At 43.4% G+C, this 21,497-nt stretch overlaps 1 protein-coding gene across 1 annotated transcript in view; it reads right to left on the bottom strand.

Annotated features, from left to right (window-relative positions):
* BMPER (BMP binding endothelial regulator) overlaps positions 1 to 21,497 on the bottom strand; it is a 252,149-nt gene that overhangs the window by 215,078 nt on the left and 15,574 nt on the right. Inside the window, exon 3 of the mRNA XM_008051201.1 lies at positions 4,861 to 4,960. Within this exon, the coding sequence (XP_008049392.1) occupies positions 4,861 to 4,960 (100 nt within the window). The remainder of the gene's footprint in view (positions 1 to 4,860; positions 4,961 to 21,497) is intronic.

The raw sequence follows: 21,497 nt of genomic DNA, 5'->3' as shown, positions 1-21,497 counted from the left end.
GCCACTGCACTCCAGTCTGGCTGACAGAGTGAGACTCCAACTCAAAAAAAGAAAAAGAAAGGGATTGGCAGTAGAGGGAAACTGCCAGGGGTCAGGGAGGACACAACATCAATAAGGGTACCTGATCTCAAACCAGGCAGTGGGGACCAAAGAGAGGCCCAAATTTTACCCGTGCTATAACCACTTATGTACCTAATCCTGAATTGTACCCTACATCTTTAAAATTTAAAAAATAAATAAGCTTAAAAATAAGAGGCAGGTAAAACACCCCCACCCCCTTCTTCATCTAACCTATAATCTAAATTCAGTCTATTCTATAACTATAGTTTTGCAGTACTGGACCAAATTATGTGAAAACAGTGTTATTCAAGTCTTAACCTGTTGACAACTGTCACTGCTTTCTACAAATCATTGGAAAACATAAAAGCAGTGGATGGTCCTCGGCTAGGCTCTTTAAAAGCAGCTTAATACAGTTTCTCAAGGAACCACCAAAAGAAGGAGGAAAATATCCCTCATAATATAAGGGGAATCCAGAATAGAAGAGAATTGGGATAGGAGTGTGAATGTGTCAGTCTGAAATAAGGGAATCGACGGGATGGAATGGAAATGAGGGAATCTGCTATGTGGTGGCAAGCTTTTAAGGTAAAGACAGCCAACATGTATACATTTTGCTGTGTTTAGTTAAACGAGCTTTCCCATCTCGAGACTATCGTCTTTGAGGGAGAAAGGGCTTAAAAACTGTCAAAGGCATAGGAAAAAAGAATAGCCTTGCCTTTGGCGGGTGAGGGGGGGACATCTCAATTCAATATGTGCACATCTTTCCCCACAGCAGTTATTTCTGGGTCTCTGCCCTTGAGAAACAGACACAAGCAGGCACAAGAGGAATGGCAAGTTGGTTCCCTGAAGCTTGCAAAAACTGAAGACTTAAATGTCTATCAATAGGGAGATGTTAAATGAATTATTATATATCTATGCTATGAAATTCATACAAAAGTTTTAAAAGCATGAACTAGCCTAGGAAAATTCCTATGTCATATTATTTTTGAGATTTTTTTAAAAAAGAAAATGGCTAAAAATTGTTCCATTCCATTTATGTAAAAATAAAAGCACACACACACACACACAAAATTAAATATATATGTAATAAACTGGAAAAGGTCTGGGAAACACACAATAAATTGGTAACAGTTGTCATATCTGAGTAGAGTGAGTTTTGCAGGCTCAGAAAAAAAACCTCTTTTTCCTCTCTTGTTAAACTTTTTTAGTATGATAATGTACTAACGTAGCATTTATCTAATTAAATTTAAAATTAAACATAATTTTGATGAAGAAGAAAAGGAGGGAAAGAGAGAGGTAGGAAGGAAAAAGAAAAGAAAAGAAGACCCCAACACATAATCGGAGGTGGCTAGCCAGCTCTTAGGGTTCAACTCCCCCCACTCTCATTTTTACACAGTTGAATAACTGGGAAAGATGCTTGATAAGCATTCACCAGCACTTCAACATCAAAGTTCTATTTTCTTGATCATTATCTGCTGTTTTATTTTATTTCTTATGTTGTCACTCTAATGATGTAAAATTTTCAAAACAGGGAGGGAATAGAGGGTCAGAGAAAAAACAGGGCCCCCTAGCTACAAAGGACAAAGAGATTCCTCACCCTTAAAATATATTGACTAGACCGGGCTCGGTGGCTCAGCCTGTAATCCCAGTGCTTTGGGAGGCTGAGGTGAGTGGATTGCCAGAGCCCGTGGGTTCGAGACCCGCCCGGGCAACTTGGCGAGACCTCATCTCACAATAAATCAAAAATTAGCCAGGCATGGTAGCGCATGCCTGTAGTTCCAGCTACTCGGAAGGCTGAGGCGGAAGGATCGCCGAAGCCCAGCAGGTCAAGGCTGCGATGGCCAGGAGTGGCCACTACACTCCAGTCCGGGCAAAAGAGTGGGACTCCAACTCAAAAAAAAATATATATATATATATTGACTAGGGCAGATATGATCATCAGCCTCTAAAAAAATGTGGTGTTAGTTTCTTGTCTTAATCCTTGCCCAATGCTAAAACTCAAGGTACAACCTAAATGTCCCCAAATTTGGTCAGGAATGACCAAATAAAAGTTAGTACACTTCCACAACAGAATCATATATACCTGTTAAGAATAATATGTTCAAATAATTGAGATGTTATGTCTTAATGTTAAGTGAGAAATATATATTTCCATTTTATATATTATATAATATATATAATAATATGAGTAGTAAAATATCAACCCCTTAAACACTTTTACATAGGAAAAAGAGAAAGAATAAAAGACACCAAATATTAACAATTGTTACTTCTGAATGGTGAGATTGTGAATGAATTTTTTTCTGCTTTTCCACAGTATAGACTATTTTTCAAGGCTTCTCCTATGAGCATAAGGCACTATTCTAATCACAAAACAACAAACTAACTAAAATACTGGAAGTCTCCAATACTCTTAAAGAGTGGATAGGACTGTGTAAAACCTTGAGACAAGAACTTTATATGGGGTAGAAAGAGGGAAAAACAAAAGGTACATCTTTAACATACCAATCCCTCCCTGCCACCCCAGAGCCCTTGAAAAGTCAGATTCATCTATGAGTCTCACCCATGAAGGTCCAACTCAGGGTTGGGCGGGATTCTCGACCTTCCCCAAAATGCCTTGAGTTCTCAGAAAGAGAACTCAGGGCACCAAACTTACTGGGCTATCTTTGGATCCAGTTTACTTAAAAGAGGCTGATCTTCTTAAGCTCAAAAGGAACACTCTGAAAACTGTCTTGGGTATCCCTTTCCCTTGAAAGATTAGGATAATTGGAGAAAAGGGTGATGCTAACGGAAATACCAGGAGAAGAAGGAAGGAAGGTTATGCACCACAGCCACAGAAAGTTCCCTTCTGTACTTACCGACCACAGGGAAACAAACAGAAAGCTCATCAAATACATAGAGCGCCAATTATGCTTCTATTAGTTGAGAATTGTTTGCATGCAGCACTGCACTAGCACTTTGAATGGATCTTCCCATTTGAGTCCCTACAACACAACTGTTACGTTCGTTTGACAGAGGAGGGAAGTGTATAGAGAGAGGCTCCACGTCTCCCCCTGCTCACACGGTACTGGTGGTGAACGAGTGTCCTGCCGTAACACATTACGACAAACATGGCAGCTGAAGAAAATAGATACTAGCCGGGTGCTGTGGCTCAAACCTATAATCCCAGCACTTTGGGAGACTGAGGCGAGAGGATTGCCTGAGTTCAGGGGTTCAAGACGAGCCTGGGCAACTTGATGAGACCTCGTCTCTACAATAAATTTTTAAAAATTAGCCCATCATGGTAGCACATACCTGTAGTTCCAGCTATTTGAAAGGCTGAGGAGGAGGGATCACCTAAGTACAGCAGGTCAAGGCTGCAGTGGCTGTGAGTTTGCCACTACACTCCAGCCTGGGTGACAGAGTGAGACTCCAACTCAAAAACAAAAGAAAAAGAAAAGAAAATAGATACTTATTCTCCTCACAGTTCCAGAGACTAAAAGTCTAAGATAAAGGTATCAGCAGGCTTTAGCTCCATCTGAAGGCTCTGGGGAAGAATCCCTCTTTGTCTTTTCTGATCTCTTAATGGCCTCAGGCATTCCTTGGTTGGTGGTAGCATCACTCCAGCCTCTGCCTTGTCCCATGGCCTTCTTCTGTGTGTGCCTCTGTCTCTGTCTCCTCCTCTTCATATAAAGAAACCAGCCACATTGAATTTGGGGCCACCCTAATCCAGTATAACTCCATCTTAACTACTTATATCTGCAAAGAGCCTATTTCCAAATAAGGTCACATTCTGAGGTTCCAAGTGAATGTGACATTTTGAGGAACACCCTGCCGCCCACTGCAGTTGAATTCTGACTCAACAGCATGACTCCAGAGCCCACACCCTGGACCACTGTGCTTATAGTGCCTCCTGTGTGTCCCTATGCTGTGAAGCACTGTTGACACACACAAGGCGCAATGTCCAAGGGAGACCTGGTTCTTGTCCTCAGGGAGTTGATGACCCATGTAACACATATGAAGACACAAGGGGCAAAAAGCAGACACTGTAGGATCCACGTGAACTTCTGTAGAGCTTGGCCATTTAAAGGGGAAAGTGATGACCAAGGGCTGGGGGACCTTGAGCACAGCACCTGAACAAGCGGGAGGAGAGGCCGGGCTTGGGCGAAGCCGAAGGCGAGACAAGGAGCAGCGTATCCCAGACAGAGCATATGCCGGGAGCAAGGGACATGAGGTTGGAGTAAGGGAATTCTAGAGATGGTTCAAAAACCACAGAGGAACTTACATTGAACTTGGAAGAAAAGGAAACATTTAATGAGGGCCAAAATGATAAAATTCAGGGTTAAAGATTTCTTTGGCAGAGGTGGGTAGGACAACTGAGAAGGCTGGAAACACTGAGTGTTGAAACTTGTCTACCAAACATGCTCTTGTGAGTGTGTACAATGTGTATCGGTACCATGGGCATGTCAACATTTTAACAACTTATCTTAGAAAATACCCCAAATAGGACAAACTCTTTGGGTACCCTCCCACTATGGGAGCTTTTCTGTTCTCTCAATAAATCCTGCTTTCTCACTTAAAAAAAAAAAAAAGAAAGAAAGAAAATACCCCAAATACGCAGATGCTTCACCTCCTTGCATTCCTCCAGCAAGAGACCCCTTCCTCTCTCTCTCTCTCTCTCTCTCTCACTCTCTCTCTCCATCGTCCCTTCCAACACCCATGTGCACCCCAGCTGAGAGTTGAGTGAAAAGAAAGGTGAGAGAAAGAGAAATAAAAATGCCCGAAGCAACAGCCAAAATAGAAGCCAGCCGAGACATAAATCACCTTTGCACCGCTCGCAGCAGGCTCCCTTCTGCTTGATGGCCAAGGCACAGTCTCTGGACAACACTGGGCACTTCTCTCTCTTACACGTCACTTCCTTGTTCTAGGCAAAAAGAGACAAGAGACATGGGAGGTAAACGTCAGACACAATTCCCAGAATCCAAACGCCGCCGAGGTCTTCCCAGCTACTCTTTTCCTCTCTTGCCTTCACTTGGCAAGAAACACTAAGATAGCAAAGAGGATTTTGCTCTCCCTGGAGCAAAAAGACCCATCCAGGAATGCAGGACTGCCTTGCAGGCAGATGAGGGGAGATGAAAAGTCTCTTCTTGAAAGGTCAACTTCACCTGTGCTAAGGTTTCTTTTTGTACACACTGCAGAAATGATAATATTTGTGTAAATCATATTTTGCACATTGCGCTACCTGGGCCAGGACTGCATCGTGAGAACAAAAATATTTTCACACGGCCGTCCAACAATCCTTAATAGTAGAGTGCATTAAAATGCAGCAATCTGAAGTTCCAACTCAAATAATGACAAAGTTGAGCATTGAATCGGCTCAGTAAGAGAAAAAATAATATTCCACATGCCAAGCAGAGACACAGTCGTCAGTGTTTTATAGCTGTGGGACAGCTGCATTATATTAGCACTTATGCTAATGAAAGCATGGTGAACATTTGCATCTTTGGTTTTATTCTGAAAGGTTAGCTGTTAAAACGTCTTAGAGAAGATCCAAACATGATGAATACGCCTGTTTGTATGTGGGTTGTATGCACATGAACCAAAAACGCTATGTCACAAAAATTCAACAAGATGTGCGCTTTAACAAATGCCTACTCTATGCTAGGTCCTGTGGCTTTCATTCTCACTCAGATTCTGTGAGATCAATATTATTACTGTCCCCATTTTACAAACAAGAAACATGCTGCTCGGAGAAGGTAGCTGACTTTTCCAAGGTCACATAGCCTCACAGTGATAGAGGAGGAACTCAAGTTGGAAACGCAAACATGGAGACACACCCACTTCCTACCCTCGATTAAAGCTTATACTACCACTGTCTGATTTGGGGGCAGGTTGAAGAGGAGCAACTGGCTGGCTCTGCTCACCTTGAAACGAACCTGGGCAGCTCCTGGTGCACAAGAGAAATTCTAACACAGCCCTGACAATGACCTTGAGAAGATCCTCAAGTATAGACAGTACACCTCAATGTCATGAGACTAAGGAAGATCTCACCATTTCTGACCCAAAACCAAGGAGGTGTGTGTGTGTGTGTGTGTGTGTGTGTGTGTGTGTGTGTGTGTGTGTGCGCGCACGTGTTGGGGGTTTGGAGCCCAAGCCAAACTCATACACCAAAGTTCAGCTCCAAAGCCATTCTAAGATAAAACTCACCACTGTCTGTGCTGCCCTCAAGTTTTCTGGGAGTTCCAGAGCCCCCCTCAAGGTACTCCCAGGGTCTAATGCTAAAATAAACACAGATTGTCACTCCCTTTCCTTTTAAAGATCAGAATATCTGAGAGTGCCAGAACCCTCCTCCCTCTAGCCCATGGTCACTACACCCCTAAAGTGCATTCTACCCAGAGCCTTGGGAAGGTTGGGCCTCACCTCCCCAACAGTTCTGCTTTCACATCAGTCCTGTTATTTCCCTGGGCTCGTGACTTTGTAAGACCAACTAAGGCAAGGCACAGGAATAATGAACCCACTATAATCAGTGTTGCTCAGATGTGTCCACTGGATGACAAACACAGAAAATAACACTCGGTTCAGTCAGGGAACCCTGGGTGAATGTAGTAAATATTCCTGAAACTGCCCCAGGACCTGTCCAGCACTCTCAGAAAGAGTATCAATCCACCTGTACCTTCTCCCACAGGGCTGTTGTCGCTGATGTTCTATTTGTTTCACTTACTACTTGGAAGGGTGTGATTGACCTGAGTAACCCAACTTTCTCTTCTCTTCTCTTTTTTATTTTTGGAATCTGTTATGTGGTAAGTGCCCTCATGGAGCTAACCCCATTTACCCTTTAAAATCCTGCGAAGCAGTGGTCTTCATCCTTAGGGGCAAATCAGATGCCCCTGTGGAGTCCTTAGCAAAGACGGGTGCTGTCAAATCTAAAGTTCAAATCTGATTAATCTAAGGACCAGGCATGGGTTTTTGTCCCAGCTCCCAGGCAATGCCAGCAGGCAGCCAGGGTTGAGAACCCCTTCTGTAGGGAGCTCAGTGAGGCAGAGCTGGGTCAGGGAGCTGTCCGCAGTTCCTTTGTGAATGGCAGATACACAATCCAAACCCAGGCCCAATTTCCCAAAGCTCCTTCCCTCACCCTCTCTTCAGAATGATGATGGCGTCAAGGTTAACTAAAAGTCAATGCTCTTAGATTTTTTTTCTTAAACTACAAAGGTAATACACTGTTATAGTCACCATTCAAATTAGAGATTTTTTTTTAAAAACTAATAATCTCCTCCTACTTCCACCCAGTCATCAAGAATAACCACGTACTGCTTGGCATCATTAACAGCAACTTTGCTTTGCAAAGCATAGCTCCTGCAAGCCACATTTTGATACTGACTTTCCCATCCCAGGACGATTGTGAAGTCAACTTCTCTCCACAAGCAGAGCTTCTGCTACCACGACTTTATACCTTTATGCATTCAGCAAACTTGGCTGCAATCTTCACGAAGAGCCACCCCCAATGCATCTCCTCTCTGAAGGATCTCTAGACACAGGAAGTTCAAAACTCTCGGGGCAGTCAATGTGGTGTGAAGACCCAATTTGGGATCTGATAAATAGGGAGGTGCATACTCTTTTAAATATAGGAACTCTCTGCTAAGTTAGAAACCTGGGAGCCAGTCAAAATCTGTGAGGATCCCAAGATTCATAATAAATAGCTTGTAATTACAGTCCAGCACGAAAGTTATTCCAACCAGATGGCTTATAGATTCACATCTGGAATTTTTTTGTCTACACACACACACACACACACACACACACAGAAAGCAAACTTAACCTCAGCTGTAGGCTTAGTGGAGTTTTTCCCCTTTCTGATTACACTGGGAGTTTCTTTTATACTCCACCAAGGGTTACACTGGTACAGAGCTGCCGTATCAGATCATTCTCCTGGTGTCTGATTGGCATGGATGTGGAGAACATCCTTAGACTCCCAAAGGAAGAATAGACCTGGAAAAAGAAATAAAAGCTCCAGAGAATCGCTGGTGAGAGGTTGATTCCTCTGTCTCCTTAATTAAGTCCAGCAGTTGCTGAGTAAATTCAAACACAGGTTAATTAAGACCACTTGCTTTCCTCTCCCAATTTTTCCAGGAGACAAAAACCTGGAGCCAGTGGCTCTGGTAGAAGTGGCCCACGCAGAGCCACTCAGGAGTCCCTTACCCCCTCGGCCACCTCATCCCCATATGCACCCCAGGTCATGGCTGGAAGTTGAGGACACAGCTCATTCAAATCACTTTTTCATTCAAGAAACGTTTTCTAACATCGGCTCACACGTATTGAACACTTTCTATGTGTGTTCAGGCTCTGTGCTAAGAATTTAATATGCATTCTTTCACCAAAAATTCCACATCATCCACATCTCACAGATGAGGAACCAAGGTTAGCAAACTTGCCCAGGGTCACACAACAGGCAGATCTGGAATAAAAATAGAGGTCTGTCGTTTAAAGGTTGCACTTTGCTACTTCCAAGGCATTCCGAATACTGAGGAGAACAAAACAATGTTCCTGCCCTGAGGCCCCAGGGGACATTGGTGCCATTCTGGTGGCTCCAGACATGAGCTCTCTAACAAAAGCAGAGCCAGGTGCCTGTGTCATGGCCAGCCATGGGAAGGTCTCCAGACACCCAGCTGTTTCCTGGTAACAAGGACAATTGTTCCAATTGGGATATCAACAGGGGTGTGCCCATCACACCTCTGAAAGTCAGACTGGCATCTTCAAATAGTTTCCTTCAAATTCCAGCTCAGGTTTGAGTGTCCCCGAATCTAAACAATAGAAATGGTCACTGGAGAAAAAGGTCAGAACACTAAAAAATCAACCTAACCCATGAGTAAGAGTAATAAACCTCATCGCATCTTTCATTCTCAGTCTCCTGTGTTTACCTCTTTCTAGAGGCGGCCAGTCAATGATCTACCTGTTGTCAAAGACATCTGTCTGTGTCAAGGCTTCTCTTCTGAAAGACAGGCAATGGAGTCTCTAACGTTGACAAAATACATCGAAACCCAAAACGTAGCCTCTGGAGGCACATTAAATGAAGTGCCAACATGCAAAAATAAAAGAGGGGCATAGGGAGTAAAAAATTAAAAAAATCTACAAAGCTGGCAACAAAGCTCTATAAGGACGTGAGCCAAACCACAGCTCCAGTCACAAGCCAAGTTCAAACAGGATTCCGGCAGCCAGCTTGCTGTGTCTAAGTCCTGCCACTAGATGGCAGCGCAGAGTGCCCTGGTCATAGGAATTGCAAAACTGAAGATGACTAGGGCCTTGGGAGCATTTTTCAGTGTCTGGTGTGGAGGGAATTGAGCTCTCACTGGTGAGGGGAGGGAGGAGGGTTACAGAGAGGATAGCAAAGCATCGTTGTGAAATGTTCCAATGTGTTTTCCTCAAACAACAAAAAAATTCTTCTGTTCTATTCTAAGCCAATGACTTGAAGATATTTTTTTTCAAAGATTCTTCCAGAACCAATCCTATTATGGAATATGGAAAGTATTACCTGACCTTTCATTTATATTAAAAAATAATAAAATCAAAATCTGGAGGGGAAAGCACAGCAGCAAATATGATGAGGATGGTGAGGAGGAAATATCAACTGGCAGATACCACAGTTTTAGATGATGAAACACCATCACAAATCTCTTGAAATAAGAATGAAAACAAAAATGTCCTTGCCTGCTGGTCCTCCATGTGATGAGCCATACTAGGAATGTGGCAGGCCACACGAGACTCTCTGTCCCTAGAAGATGACATTATTTCCTTTCAATCTCCGTCTCTTTTGAAAGCAAAGCCTGCCTTGTAGGTAAAAAGCTGTCAAGTGGCAAATTAGCAAGTTCAGAATGTCAGCTCCTTTTTCAGAAATCAAGAAGGTTGTGAGGTTGTGATTTTTTTTCTGTCCAGATGGACAATACTCAATATGTCAATGAAACACTGGGGCCAAGTTGTGTCATTGGAGGGGTATAGAAGCAGAAATAGCTATCTTCTACCTTAGAAGCTTGCACCCGCTTGTCCCTCCTACACATACGCACACTCCCCTGTCTTCATAGAAGGAGTCTTATTTGGGGAGGGGCTTGTAGATGATGGATGTTGCTGCCTTCAAGCATTCCCCACCAAAGCTAGGCACGCTGGCTCATGCCTGTAATCCCAGCACTTTGGGAGGTGGAGGCGAGAGGATTGCCTGAGCCCAGAGGTTTGAGACCAGCCTGGCCAACCTGACAAGACCTCATCTCTACAATAAATTTTAAAAATCGACTGGGTGTGGTGGTGCATGCCAGTGTTCTCAGCTACTTGGAAGGCTGAAGCAGAAGGATCGCCTGAGTCCAGCAGGTCGAGGCCGTGGGGACCGTGAGTGTGCCACTGCATTCCAGCGTGAATGACAGTGAGACTGTGACACACAAAAAGAAAGAAAGAAAGAAAGAATTCCCCACCAAAATGCAATTATCCATGGGGGTGGATCCACATTCAAGTCATGTAAGCTACTTCCTTTGTTATCAGCTCCTGGGATAGATGCCCCAGCCCGCTGACCCTGCACACCAAAGCCTTGGCACACGTGTCATTGCACTCAGTGCTGTGGGACAGAGACAGAAATTGTGGTGCAAGTTCCTATTTTCCAGCAACCTATGAGCTCTTGGGAGCAATGAGATATCACACAAACACTGCAGTGTAACTCTGGCACCAAGTGAGAAGTCCACAAGAGGATTTCAGCTCGATTCAAGAGCCATGGAAGTTGGTGAGGTCACTGAGGACTCTTTGACCCTTTATCCAATTCTTATTATCAGAGAGCTTCTTTGAAGCACACACACAATGGTGTTTTACGTGGGGAGTCTAGGATACAGTTGCCTTGCGTCAAGTTTCCCAAGGAGGAGGGAGCAAGGGAAGCTGATCCAACATCAGCGTGTGTATCCTCATTGGAATTTCTAGTCTCTCCACACATGAAGTCAAAGAGGTCAACTTCTCCTTGAAGTGCCCCATTGTAACCCAATTCCAGTCCCAAAGGAGCCAAAGGGAACTTTATGGTGCTTTTGAACACAGGTTACAATTTCTGCCAGGCAATATTATACCACTTCTCATAAACAGAAGAATAATACTTCATGTTTACATAGCACCTTTCTTCTAAAGGGCTCTGCAGACATTATTTCATTAATCCTCACAGGTTTCTTAAGATTTGCAGATGGAGGAATGGCGCACAATGAAGTTAAGTGTCTCAGGTCCCTCAAAGAACTAGCAAGCGATGGACTTGGGAACAGAACCTGGTTCCCAGGCTGGGATTAAGGGACCAGCAGGAGGGTTAGTTGCTAAGGCGCAGCATTAAAATGTACAGGTGTATCGTATTAGAGTTAGGTTAGCTCCAACTTGACTATTGAGAATTTTGGAATAGATTAGTATGTAGTTGAGCTAGTCTGGAAATTTTCTGCAAAGAGGCCACCTGGGTCAGATGGGTGAGGTCTCCTGCCATGTTCCTGCCCAGGTATAAGGTAACCTCCGAGAGGTGCCATGGAAAGAATGGGCCAGGACTTGGGCAATCAGAACTGACTTCAAGCTTTTAAAGTTCTAGAATGCAGAGCTGTAGGCAAAAGCTGAAGAAAGAAATGTTTTGGCAGCATCCAAAGACCCAAACAGGGTGGATTCCATTGCTTATCAGTGATCCTGATCACTGGAAATGGTAAAATACAGTGATTACCTCTCTGGAACCTGTGGTCAGAAGAAATACTTTGCGAGTGAGCATGAGCTCTCAGAAAGGAGATCATGCAAGCTGATACCTGCCTCAACCTGTCTCCTTTGGACAAAATCTGCTCTCAGTCTAGTAAAAATAATAATGAAGCAGGGGAGGGGGAAGCGGGGAATAAGATAGCCCAGTGGTTACAATGGCAGTATTAAATTTGATTGATGATTTATTATTTTAATTAAGTTTTTGCTTGCTTGTTTTTCATGACTGATAGTCCACTTGACTTCCCCATAACTCTTACACAGAAAGATCCAGAAAAAAGATAAAATAAAAGGCAGTTTGGTCAGTCACAAAGCCTAAGTGTACAAGTACAAGGCTCTGGGTCACAGTCTCTCAGATCAACAGGATTTGAAAAAAGATACAGAGAAAGAAAAAAAATCAACGAAACCATTTCTAAGGGGAAGAAAGTGAAGTCGAGAGGGAAAAAAACCCAGACTCCCCAGCCAAAAAAATTTTTTTTTTAATTTTTAATGGTTTCCTGATACCTCTTCCTAAACTGAATGAGTTCAGTCTGAGAGATGGGACGTGTCAATCATGTCCTTTAGCATGATTTGCCTCGAGCTTTTCATGTAAAATAGTATTTCCAGATCTTTCCATACCCCCAATCTCCTCTGTTCTTGCAAATCCTTTGCATGGCCAAGGCCTCAAACAGAGCTGATCCATCTCTAACCAAACAATGAAGTAGCATATAGTTTTCCAGACAGGTTGCTGAACTGTGACGAATAAGAGTGCCTGACATTTAAAGAAAGTCTATCATGTTCCAGACTGTGCTGGGCATACCTTGTATATTTTGTTATTTACTCCTTGCAACAAGCCGGAGGAAGACATTGACTTACAACCCCCCACCCCATTTTATAGGTAAGGAAACTGAGACCCAGAGAGATTAAATGGCTCACCCAGGTTCACACAGCTAGCCAGGGCAGAGATTCAAACCCAGGTCTCTCTGCCATCAAAACCGGGGCTTTAGTCACCACGCTAAACAACTTGGTCCAGAGACTAAGATGAGCCAGCTCTCTAAGCAGCTGAAAATTTAAATGTTTGTCTTTGTTAAGCACCTCATTTTCAGACCATTACAAACCTCAGTGCTTTATGGTTTCATTTTGAACACACAAGTAAAAATAGTGCCTTTTAGTAAAGACAGATTAAGTCTCTGACTTAAAAACTCAAAACAAATCCCAGTCTCTGCGTGCCCGGTCATTTGCAAGGTCAATCAGAACCTGGAACCAAACCCGCCAAACTTTCATTTCTTTGATTTGAGCAGGAGGGTATACTCTCCCAGGAGACCTGCAGTATCCCACGGCCGTAATTTTGGAGACTTAATGTTAAAATATCTTGCAAGAACATCACGCAATTCATTGCACTACATCTGGGAGTGTTATTCTTTTTTCCTCCAGTCTAGGCTCAACGAGCCTTTACCCCAGAGACCCAGGCCCTGGCAAACACCACCTCCTCCAGCCCAGCTAACAGTGCAAACTCTGAACAAAGCTGCCCTTGAAGCCCGACCATTTAAAAGACTTTATGAAGCCCACTGGGGCCCCCCGATTATTTTGCAACAAGTCATATCCCATGAAGAAATTCACTTCTCTGCAACACAAAACAGAGGGAGATTAAAGAAAAAGGCGGGGGGGGGTGGAGGAAAGAAGTAAGACCCCCTGCTGTTCTGTCTGGCCAGAATCGTGTCTTTTAGTACCCATATCCTCTACAAAGACGATGTTCTGATGATATATTGCCCTAATACATCACTAAATGACAGTGTTCTCCTGATCCTATACCTTGAAAATATGACACGTGCCAGCAGAGGCAACGGGGGATTAATAAGGAGGCCCTTTTTATATTTAAGTTACCTAACATTTCAATTTTTTTTAACAGGCTTTAGTTTGTTAGAAGGATTGTTTTGGGGTCTTATTTTGTTTAAGGGTTTAGGTCTGGCGTTTTTTTTTTTTTCCTCTGGACTTTTAAAGGAATCTTCAGAACAAAGAAACACAGGCCATTAGAATGTCCCGGCTGCTCAAGTACAGTTCTGATTTAAAACAGGGCAGTGTCAATCGGCTCTTCATTCTGTTTAATCATATTTTGAAATAGAACCAAAACATTAGAGATGGCAGAACACAAAAGAAACAACCACCAAATAAAAATAGTAGCCCAAAGAAAGTAGCGCTGCCTGTTTTTTATTAGATGGTATGTCGTACAAGCAAAGGGTCTGCTGGCAACACCATATCATTGTAACTGGAAGGAGCTGAGCATGAAGCAGCCAGAGATCAAGCCCCGAGGGTCCAGCCATGGACACAGCTCTGCCACCACACCTGGCTCCTGCAAAACCGACAGGTAGGCTGTGTCCCACTCTGCCAGGGGGGACAGAAGACAGGCACGTGACCTGAGAGGGATCCATGGTGGCATCCTTCCTTTATTTTGCCCAAATGCTTCAGCTGACCCTCCTCTCCTCCCCAGCCAGAAGGGAATCCAGCAGAGAACACTTCCGAGAGACTCCCGACTTGGGAAGAATTTGCAGACCAGGGGTGAGGGAGAAGGACGCTTGACAAAGCAGCGTGGCTTCACGCACGGGCGGCCTGGCTGCCTCTCCAGCACCTCTGGTTATTTTACACTGCTGGGCACCCTTCAGCACATGGCGAATAATAAATCTGCTTCTTCCTCTGCCCCAAAAGAAAACAAAACAGAAAGGTGTGATGAAATTCTATGAATATCTGTATGCCTTTCTGGTGAGTTCTTTTGAGCTACTGAGAAGATGATGGGCCACATTTTGAAAGTCTAACTCCAACTGCCAGCAGGATCTATGGCTCAGAGGACATTTGTGGGACTTCCCAGTCTCAGGGGGATAGCGCAGAGTCTTCTAGCCAGGTTGGCAGGGGTATTAATAGGACTGAGGAGTGAGGGCTAAAGAGTTAAAAATTATGTGTGTAAAACTAGAATAATTTCATAGGAACGTTCGAGACATGATGTTAAAGAAGGTTGAGTGTAGGACTGAGGAGTGAGGGCTAAAGAGTTAAAAATTATGTGTGTAAAACTAGAATAATTTCATAGGAACGTTCGAGACATGATGCTTGGGAGGTTGAGTGAGATCACTTGAGGTCAAGAATTTGAGACCAGCCTGAGCAACATAGCAAGACTCCGTCTCTAAGAAAAATTTTAAAAATTAGCTGGGCGTGGTGGTGCATACCTGTAATCTCAGCTACTTTGGAGGCTGAGGTGGGAGGATTGCTGAACCCAGGAGGTCAAAGCTACAGTGAGTTATGATTTTACCACTGCACTCCAGTCTAGAAAACAGAGCGAGACCTCCATTTCTAAAAATTAAAAGAAAGGAAGGAAGGCGATACCTGGAGATAGTATTTTGACAGTCCTTTCCTGCCTCACCACATTGTAAGAAGTTGGGGTCCCTAGTACAAAAAGACAGAGAACTCAATGAACCCTTTTAATGATTCACATAAAAGACTCCTCGCCAAGGGTAGAATAGTGAATGCATGCAAAATCGAAACCAAATGTCTTAGATTCCCTTGGCAATTGGTGGTGGCAAAACCACTTCTTTCTATGGACCAGCCTGGAGGGTTGTCACCCTTGTTGTCAGCACATGTCTCCTTCCTGGATCACGCACCCACAATGAACCCACTAGGTCCTCACGTTCCCTTTATTCTTGTGGGTCAACAACAAGCCATGGAGCAAATGAAACAGAAGATTTTTCAAGGATTGCCCCCATGAAAGCCCGTGTGCTGTGGGGAGCTACAAAAATACCTGATCCTGACAAGTAAATGGAGCTGACATCCCAGGGAATAGGCAGGGCAGAGGAGCTGCTTGCAGCCCATCTGTCATTTTGACAAAGTAACTTTCTGGTCACCAATGAGACACTTTTAAAGACATCTGCACAATTGACCCCGACCACCAGCAATCACAGAGCCTTTCAAAGGTGCCCCTGGGACGAAAGACTGATCAACTTTAGAACTGGAATCCCATAGACCTGCCTCCGGATAACAGTAAGGGTGGTGTGACACCTCGGGTGCCGGAAAGGTCTCTGCCCCAGGCTGTATTTACATCGGTACTAACTGCAGAGGGTGTCCGGTGAGCTTGAGCAATGTCAGGTCGGGGAGCAGTGGGCAGGAGCTCTCTAGCTGGCTACAAGTTCACAGAACTGAAAATGTCAGCCTCAGACAACATCCCCCACATGCAGGCAATTCTGGGAGCGAGGGTTGGTCTGACTCATTCACCAAGGCCATTAGCAGTGTGTTCTCTTCACCAAAGCTTCCCCAAGGGCCACATGCAGATGTCAGAAGGAGCTGGAGAAGCCACAGATTTATTTCATAGGTTTAGAATGTCATTTTAGTCCACCAGCTTCCATTTTCAAACTCATTAAACCATCAATGAATGCCAAATTTGCATATGATTCACTTCTGAGACTAAGGTATTATAAAGAAGTGAAAGTGGCCAATTACCCACAAAACATTAATAACATAAATTTGTTGCTAAAGAGATTCATTCATAAGATGGATCCCATTTTTTAAAGGAAAATATCAACCATAATTATTACCCTTAATCATTAGTTTTAACAAGAGTCTCATCACATAAAAAGTTTCTCTGAAGGTTTAACATATCTAAAATACAACAAAGTGTCCACAGAAAAACAAATGGCCTTTAGAAAATGTGACATTTTGGCTATAAACTTGGATTTTCTGCAGATTAAACCTCTGCGCTGCAGAATTCAAATCTATCTGACTAAAGCTCCATGAATCTGTTTAACAAATATTTTTGAGCCCCTGCCGCAGGCCAGGCACTATGCCAGGTTTTGATGGGAACAGAAAATATGAATCAGACACATCTTCTGCCCTAGAAGAGCTTACAGTCCAAGAGGGAGAGGGGCCAGAACATAAACACAGCACAGGCATCTTCCGTGTTGCAACATGAATGGCAGGAAGTGTTGGTCGCCAGTTCAGAGAAGGGAATGGTCAGTTTCAACTGAATTCCATTCTCACAAACTCCCTGAAATTATTCAAATCCTCTTGGTTTGTTAGACACTACATGGGCCACTGAATGAGGTTTTAAAAAGTTCTGTTATACAATTATCTCATTGAGATAGAATTTGACCTACATAGATCAACATCTTGGGATTTGACAATACACAAATGAATCTCCATCCATGAGGACAGTCCAGCACACTCCAAAGAGGTGCAGCAACCTCACTTAGTATTTCAAGCAGAAGAGCGGTTTATTTCACGTCTCGTGGGAAAATAATGGATGCTTATTTTGTGCATTATTTTCTGGCTTTATGAAATTGCAATCTTTAATACACTTTGCTAGCCTTTTGTCTGTAGTATGTTTTAGGTAAAATATAAGACACCAAAAACCATACTGAATTTTAATTTATGTTCCAAGACCAATAATTATCATGCTACCCAGTCGAGTATGAGAAGTAAGGCCTATTTTTTAAAATAGGTTTCTATTAAAAATTATATTCTATAATTATATTACTTATTTTACAGCTTGTTATGATTACATTATTGTTCATTGGACACTTTTCATCTTTCAGTGTATTAGTATAATTTTCTCACCATCAAACATGATGTACAAAGTAATATGAGCAACTGAAAAGGCAAGTCATCATGACAAAAAGAGTAGAGAGTTCATAATAATCTCTGAGGAAGAGAATTAGATCATCCGACGATCAAATCAAAAACGTAAGTACAAATGGCATAGACTCATTCATCCAACAAATGCTCACTGAATTGCCCCAGACACTGGGGTACAACATGAACAGGGGAGAGATCATGTCCTTATAGAACTGACATTCTAGCAAGGAAGACCTACAGTAAACAAATCCATGCATGACATAATGGGCATTGAGGAGGGCTCTGGAGAAAATGCAGCTGGACACAGAAACAGAATGACAGGGCGTAAGACTATCGGGGACAGTGGTCAGAAAAAGGTACTCTAATAAGGAAACATTTACTCAGAGATCAGAGTGTAGGACTGAAAATATGTAAATATATTAGACAAGTGTGCTCTGAGCACAGAAAAGAGAAAGCATAAAAGCCGTGTGGAGAGAGGGATGAATATCATGAAGGAGGGGGGTGAGCCCGGGAACATGGCTGGAGCACAGTGAGAAGGGAGGATGCTTTGGGAGGTGAGGCCAGACATGGCATCAGAAGCAGATCGTAGAGGGCCTTGTATGCCGTGATTATTCTTCAAACGTGATTCTGAGTGAGAGGAGAAGCTGCCGCAGGGTTTTGCTCAAATAAGTGAAATAATTTGCTTATTTTCAAATGGTCACTAGTTGATAATATATTATCCAAAGGTAAGAGTGGTAATGGAGGGAGTCGGAAATGATCTGATATATTTTCAAGGTTTTGCTGTCAGAATATGCTAATAGGCTGAACACAGGATGCAAGAGAAAGAAGAAATAAGAACCCCAAAGCTGAGGGCCTGAAAAAATGGAGTAGTGTAGCTAACACCACTGACTGGAGATAACTAGGTTTGGGGAGCGGTGGCAAGTGAGATCTCCATTGTGCCGTTTTCAGTCTTAGATACCTGCTAGACATCCATGAGAAGATACCGAGTCGGTATGAGGATATACAAACCTGGACTGGGGGTGGTGGGCCCGGGAACATAAATGTGGGAACTATCAGCATGCTGGTGGTTTTTAAGTCATAAATCTGTATAAAATCACCTAGGGTATGAGTGCAAATGAAGAAAGTGTCCTGGTTGAATCCTGGGGCCCTCTAATTATTTAAAGTTTGAGAAGATAAGGAAGATTCACCAAAAAGAAAAGAAGCCACAGAAACAGAACGGTTATAATTCCATTATGCAAATGCTGAGAGAGCTCTGTACATGTAAGTTCTCACACACATAGACACATAAACACGTATGTATGCACAGCTGTATGTGATCACTAGTCAAGGTCATTACATTAATTCAGTGACCACCAGAGGTCACTTTCTCTCAACACCTGCCACCAAGTCGGATACTTAGCAACCAAGGTGCCTCAGGACAGGACAGTTACTGCCCTCTATTTGAGGCTCATAGGAGAGGCTGTCTAGACCACTGGGGCTGCTCCTTACCCTAGCACTAAAAATTACTATGCCTTCCAACTTACATCTTAGAGGGAATAGACTAAGTTTAGGAAAAAATGATGATTGACTGGAAGAGCAGAGAATGCTAAGGAAAAGGCCTAGGACCGATGTCCCCAAACAAGAGGGCTCAGACCCGCCAGAGCTTCGTGCTCAAAGTCTAGGTGAGTATTAAAGATGAGTGTGTAATACTGAGTGATCTCTCACAGAAATAAAGATCTGAGTATCACATGTTCTCACTCATAAGTGGACCTTGAACAACTACCATAATACTATAAGAAAAGGATTGACAGTGGTGGGAAACTATGGGGGGGCAGGGAGCGGAGGGGAGGTGGGATTAACAGTAGTCAATATCTATCTGGGGAAAGGGGGACACACCTCATCAACAAGGGTACCTGCACAATGAATGTTTGTATACCTAACCCTTAACTGTACCCCACAATTTTAAAATAAAAAGTATATATTTTGAAAAAAGAAAAGCATTTTTTAAATTAAATTATTTTTCTTGGGCCAAAAAAAAAAAAAAGATGAGTATGGCATGAGAGAGCATTAAACACTTAGGAGCAACAGAATGAAAGGAAATGGGAAAATCTTTCCATTCAAGTTTTCCTTCTCAGTTATACTAAGTCTTAAAGCCAAAACACTGGGATGAACAGAAGCCCATAGTCAGACTCTCCTTTCATTTTTCTGATCTCAAAAAGTGTGGCTCAGACCTAGGACTGTGATACTTATTTGCAGCAGAGTCACTAGGACCCAAGGATCCAGGCAGGCACTGGCCAAAAAGCAAAAGAGCCAAGACCCCACAGCCAACTTGGGACTCACTCTGGAAGCGAATGAGAGGCAGAGGTCAGCAGAGAAACCGAAGCTAACAATATGTTGCAACTTTGGGATTAGTACTCCTCTCTTGTCCTTTCAACATCATATTTCCTTCCCACATATTAGAAAGCTTGTTAAAGTTTCCCCTGGGCATTCTCTCCACCAGGTTACATTATATCTGCACATCATCATTAGAAGAAAATATTTACTAATCCCCCACCTGGGCACTTGACATTGCTCTAAACTAGCCTGTTAGTGATTCCCAGCAATCCTTTTCTTGAGCCCTTAGTCATGATTACAAACAGCTCTCCTCTGGCTCTCCACCAGATCGTCCAACTTTGCCTAGTTAGCAAGCTCCAAGCTGCACATTCTACCCATACAAATGTCCAGCCACCATGGTGTGCGGAGGAGGAACAACCACCCCATTGTAATGCCTGTTTGTACATTTCAGTATCAGATTGAACCCAGGAATTAACAACTGAGGCTGAGGAAAACTAGACACTAAACTTGGGCAGTGGTGACATTATGGAATTGCTGGGCTAGTAACAAAGAAAGAAAATAATGTGGTAAAAAATAATAAAGATGGAGATGATAAGGATAAAACCCTGGAGCAATGAAATGCCAGGCTAACTTAAAAACTCTTAGAAATTTGGATTCTCAAAATAAATTCTTAAATTCTTGGAGGAGAAAAGGATTCTCATTTAAAATATGGCAAACCCCAGTGCTTTGGGAGGCAGAGGCGAAGAGGTCTGAGACCAGCCTGGGTTACTTGGCAAGACCTCGTCTCTACAATAAATCAAAAAATTAGCCAGGTGTGGTGGTGTGCACCTATGATTCCATCTACTTGGAAGGCTGAGGTGGAAGAATCACTTGAGCCCAGAAGGTCAAGGCTGTAGTAGCCATGAGCATGCCACTGCACTCCAGCCTGGGCGACAGAGTGAGACTCCTACTCAAAAAAAAAAAAAAAAAAAGAGGGGAAACTGTCTAACAAGGTGACCAGAATTGTATAAGACCATGTGAATCAGAGCCTGATCACCTTGACTCTACCGTCTCCCTGAGCAGGGAAAGGAAAGTGTCAGCAGAAATAGGGCAGCAAAAGAACTGAAATTTCCCAGAATGGTTTAGTTCGGGACAAGGAAGGTAACCACTGGATGCACGCTGCCAGCGGAAGCAAATGGCTTCTTGTAGAGATCTTGGGAGCGGAAGGGGTTGGGGTGGGAATTATCTCTGAACCCTGCTTCACCTGGTTCACACTCCTCATTGCTTTTTCCTGGTTCCTCCAGGTGCCGCTGGATCCTACCAGGTCAGTCATGAAACTCTGTTGTTTTGTTTTCTCTCTTTTTTTTTTTTTTTTTTTTTGTCAAATTGCTACATCTAGTTGGCTTATGCTGAAGAAGCAACGAACAAATGTCACATCAGCTTCGTCCTGCAGCTGCTACTCATCCCAGAAAGACCACAGGAAACAGAGTGTATCCCTGTGGGAATCCATCACATGAAAAGACTGGCAGCAACCCAACGAGTCAGCCTGTCCCACCCAAAGGCACCAGTCAAGACTCTACCTAACCAGACCACAAGGACTGTTAAAAACATGATCCAGCCGGGCTCGGTGGCTCAGCCTGTAATCCCACACCTTTGGGAGGCTGAGGTGAGTGGATTGCCTGAGCCTGCGGGTTCGAGTTCCATCTGGGCAGGCAAGACCTCATCTCTACAATAAATTTAAAAAAATTAGCCGGGCGTGGTAGTGCGTGCCTGTAGTTCCAGCTATGTGGAAGGCTGAGGCGGAAGGATCGCCGGAGCCCAGCAGGTTGAGGCTGTGGTGGCCGGGA

This window comes from Carlito syrichta, unplaced genomic scaffold (assembly GCF_000164805.1).
Source record: "Carlito syrichta isolate Samal-C Ts95f unplaced genomic scaffold, Tarsius_syrichta-2.0.1 Scaffold169078, whole genome shotgun sequence".
Classification (NCBI taxonomy): domain Eukaryota; kingdom Metazoa; phylum Chordata; class Mammalia; order Primates; family Tarsiidae; genus Carlito; species Carlito syrichta.
The sequence above is the reverse complement of the archived record's forward strand: the minus strand, read 5'-3'. Positions and strand labels throughout refer to the sequence as shown.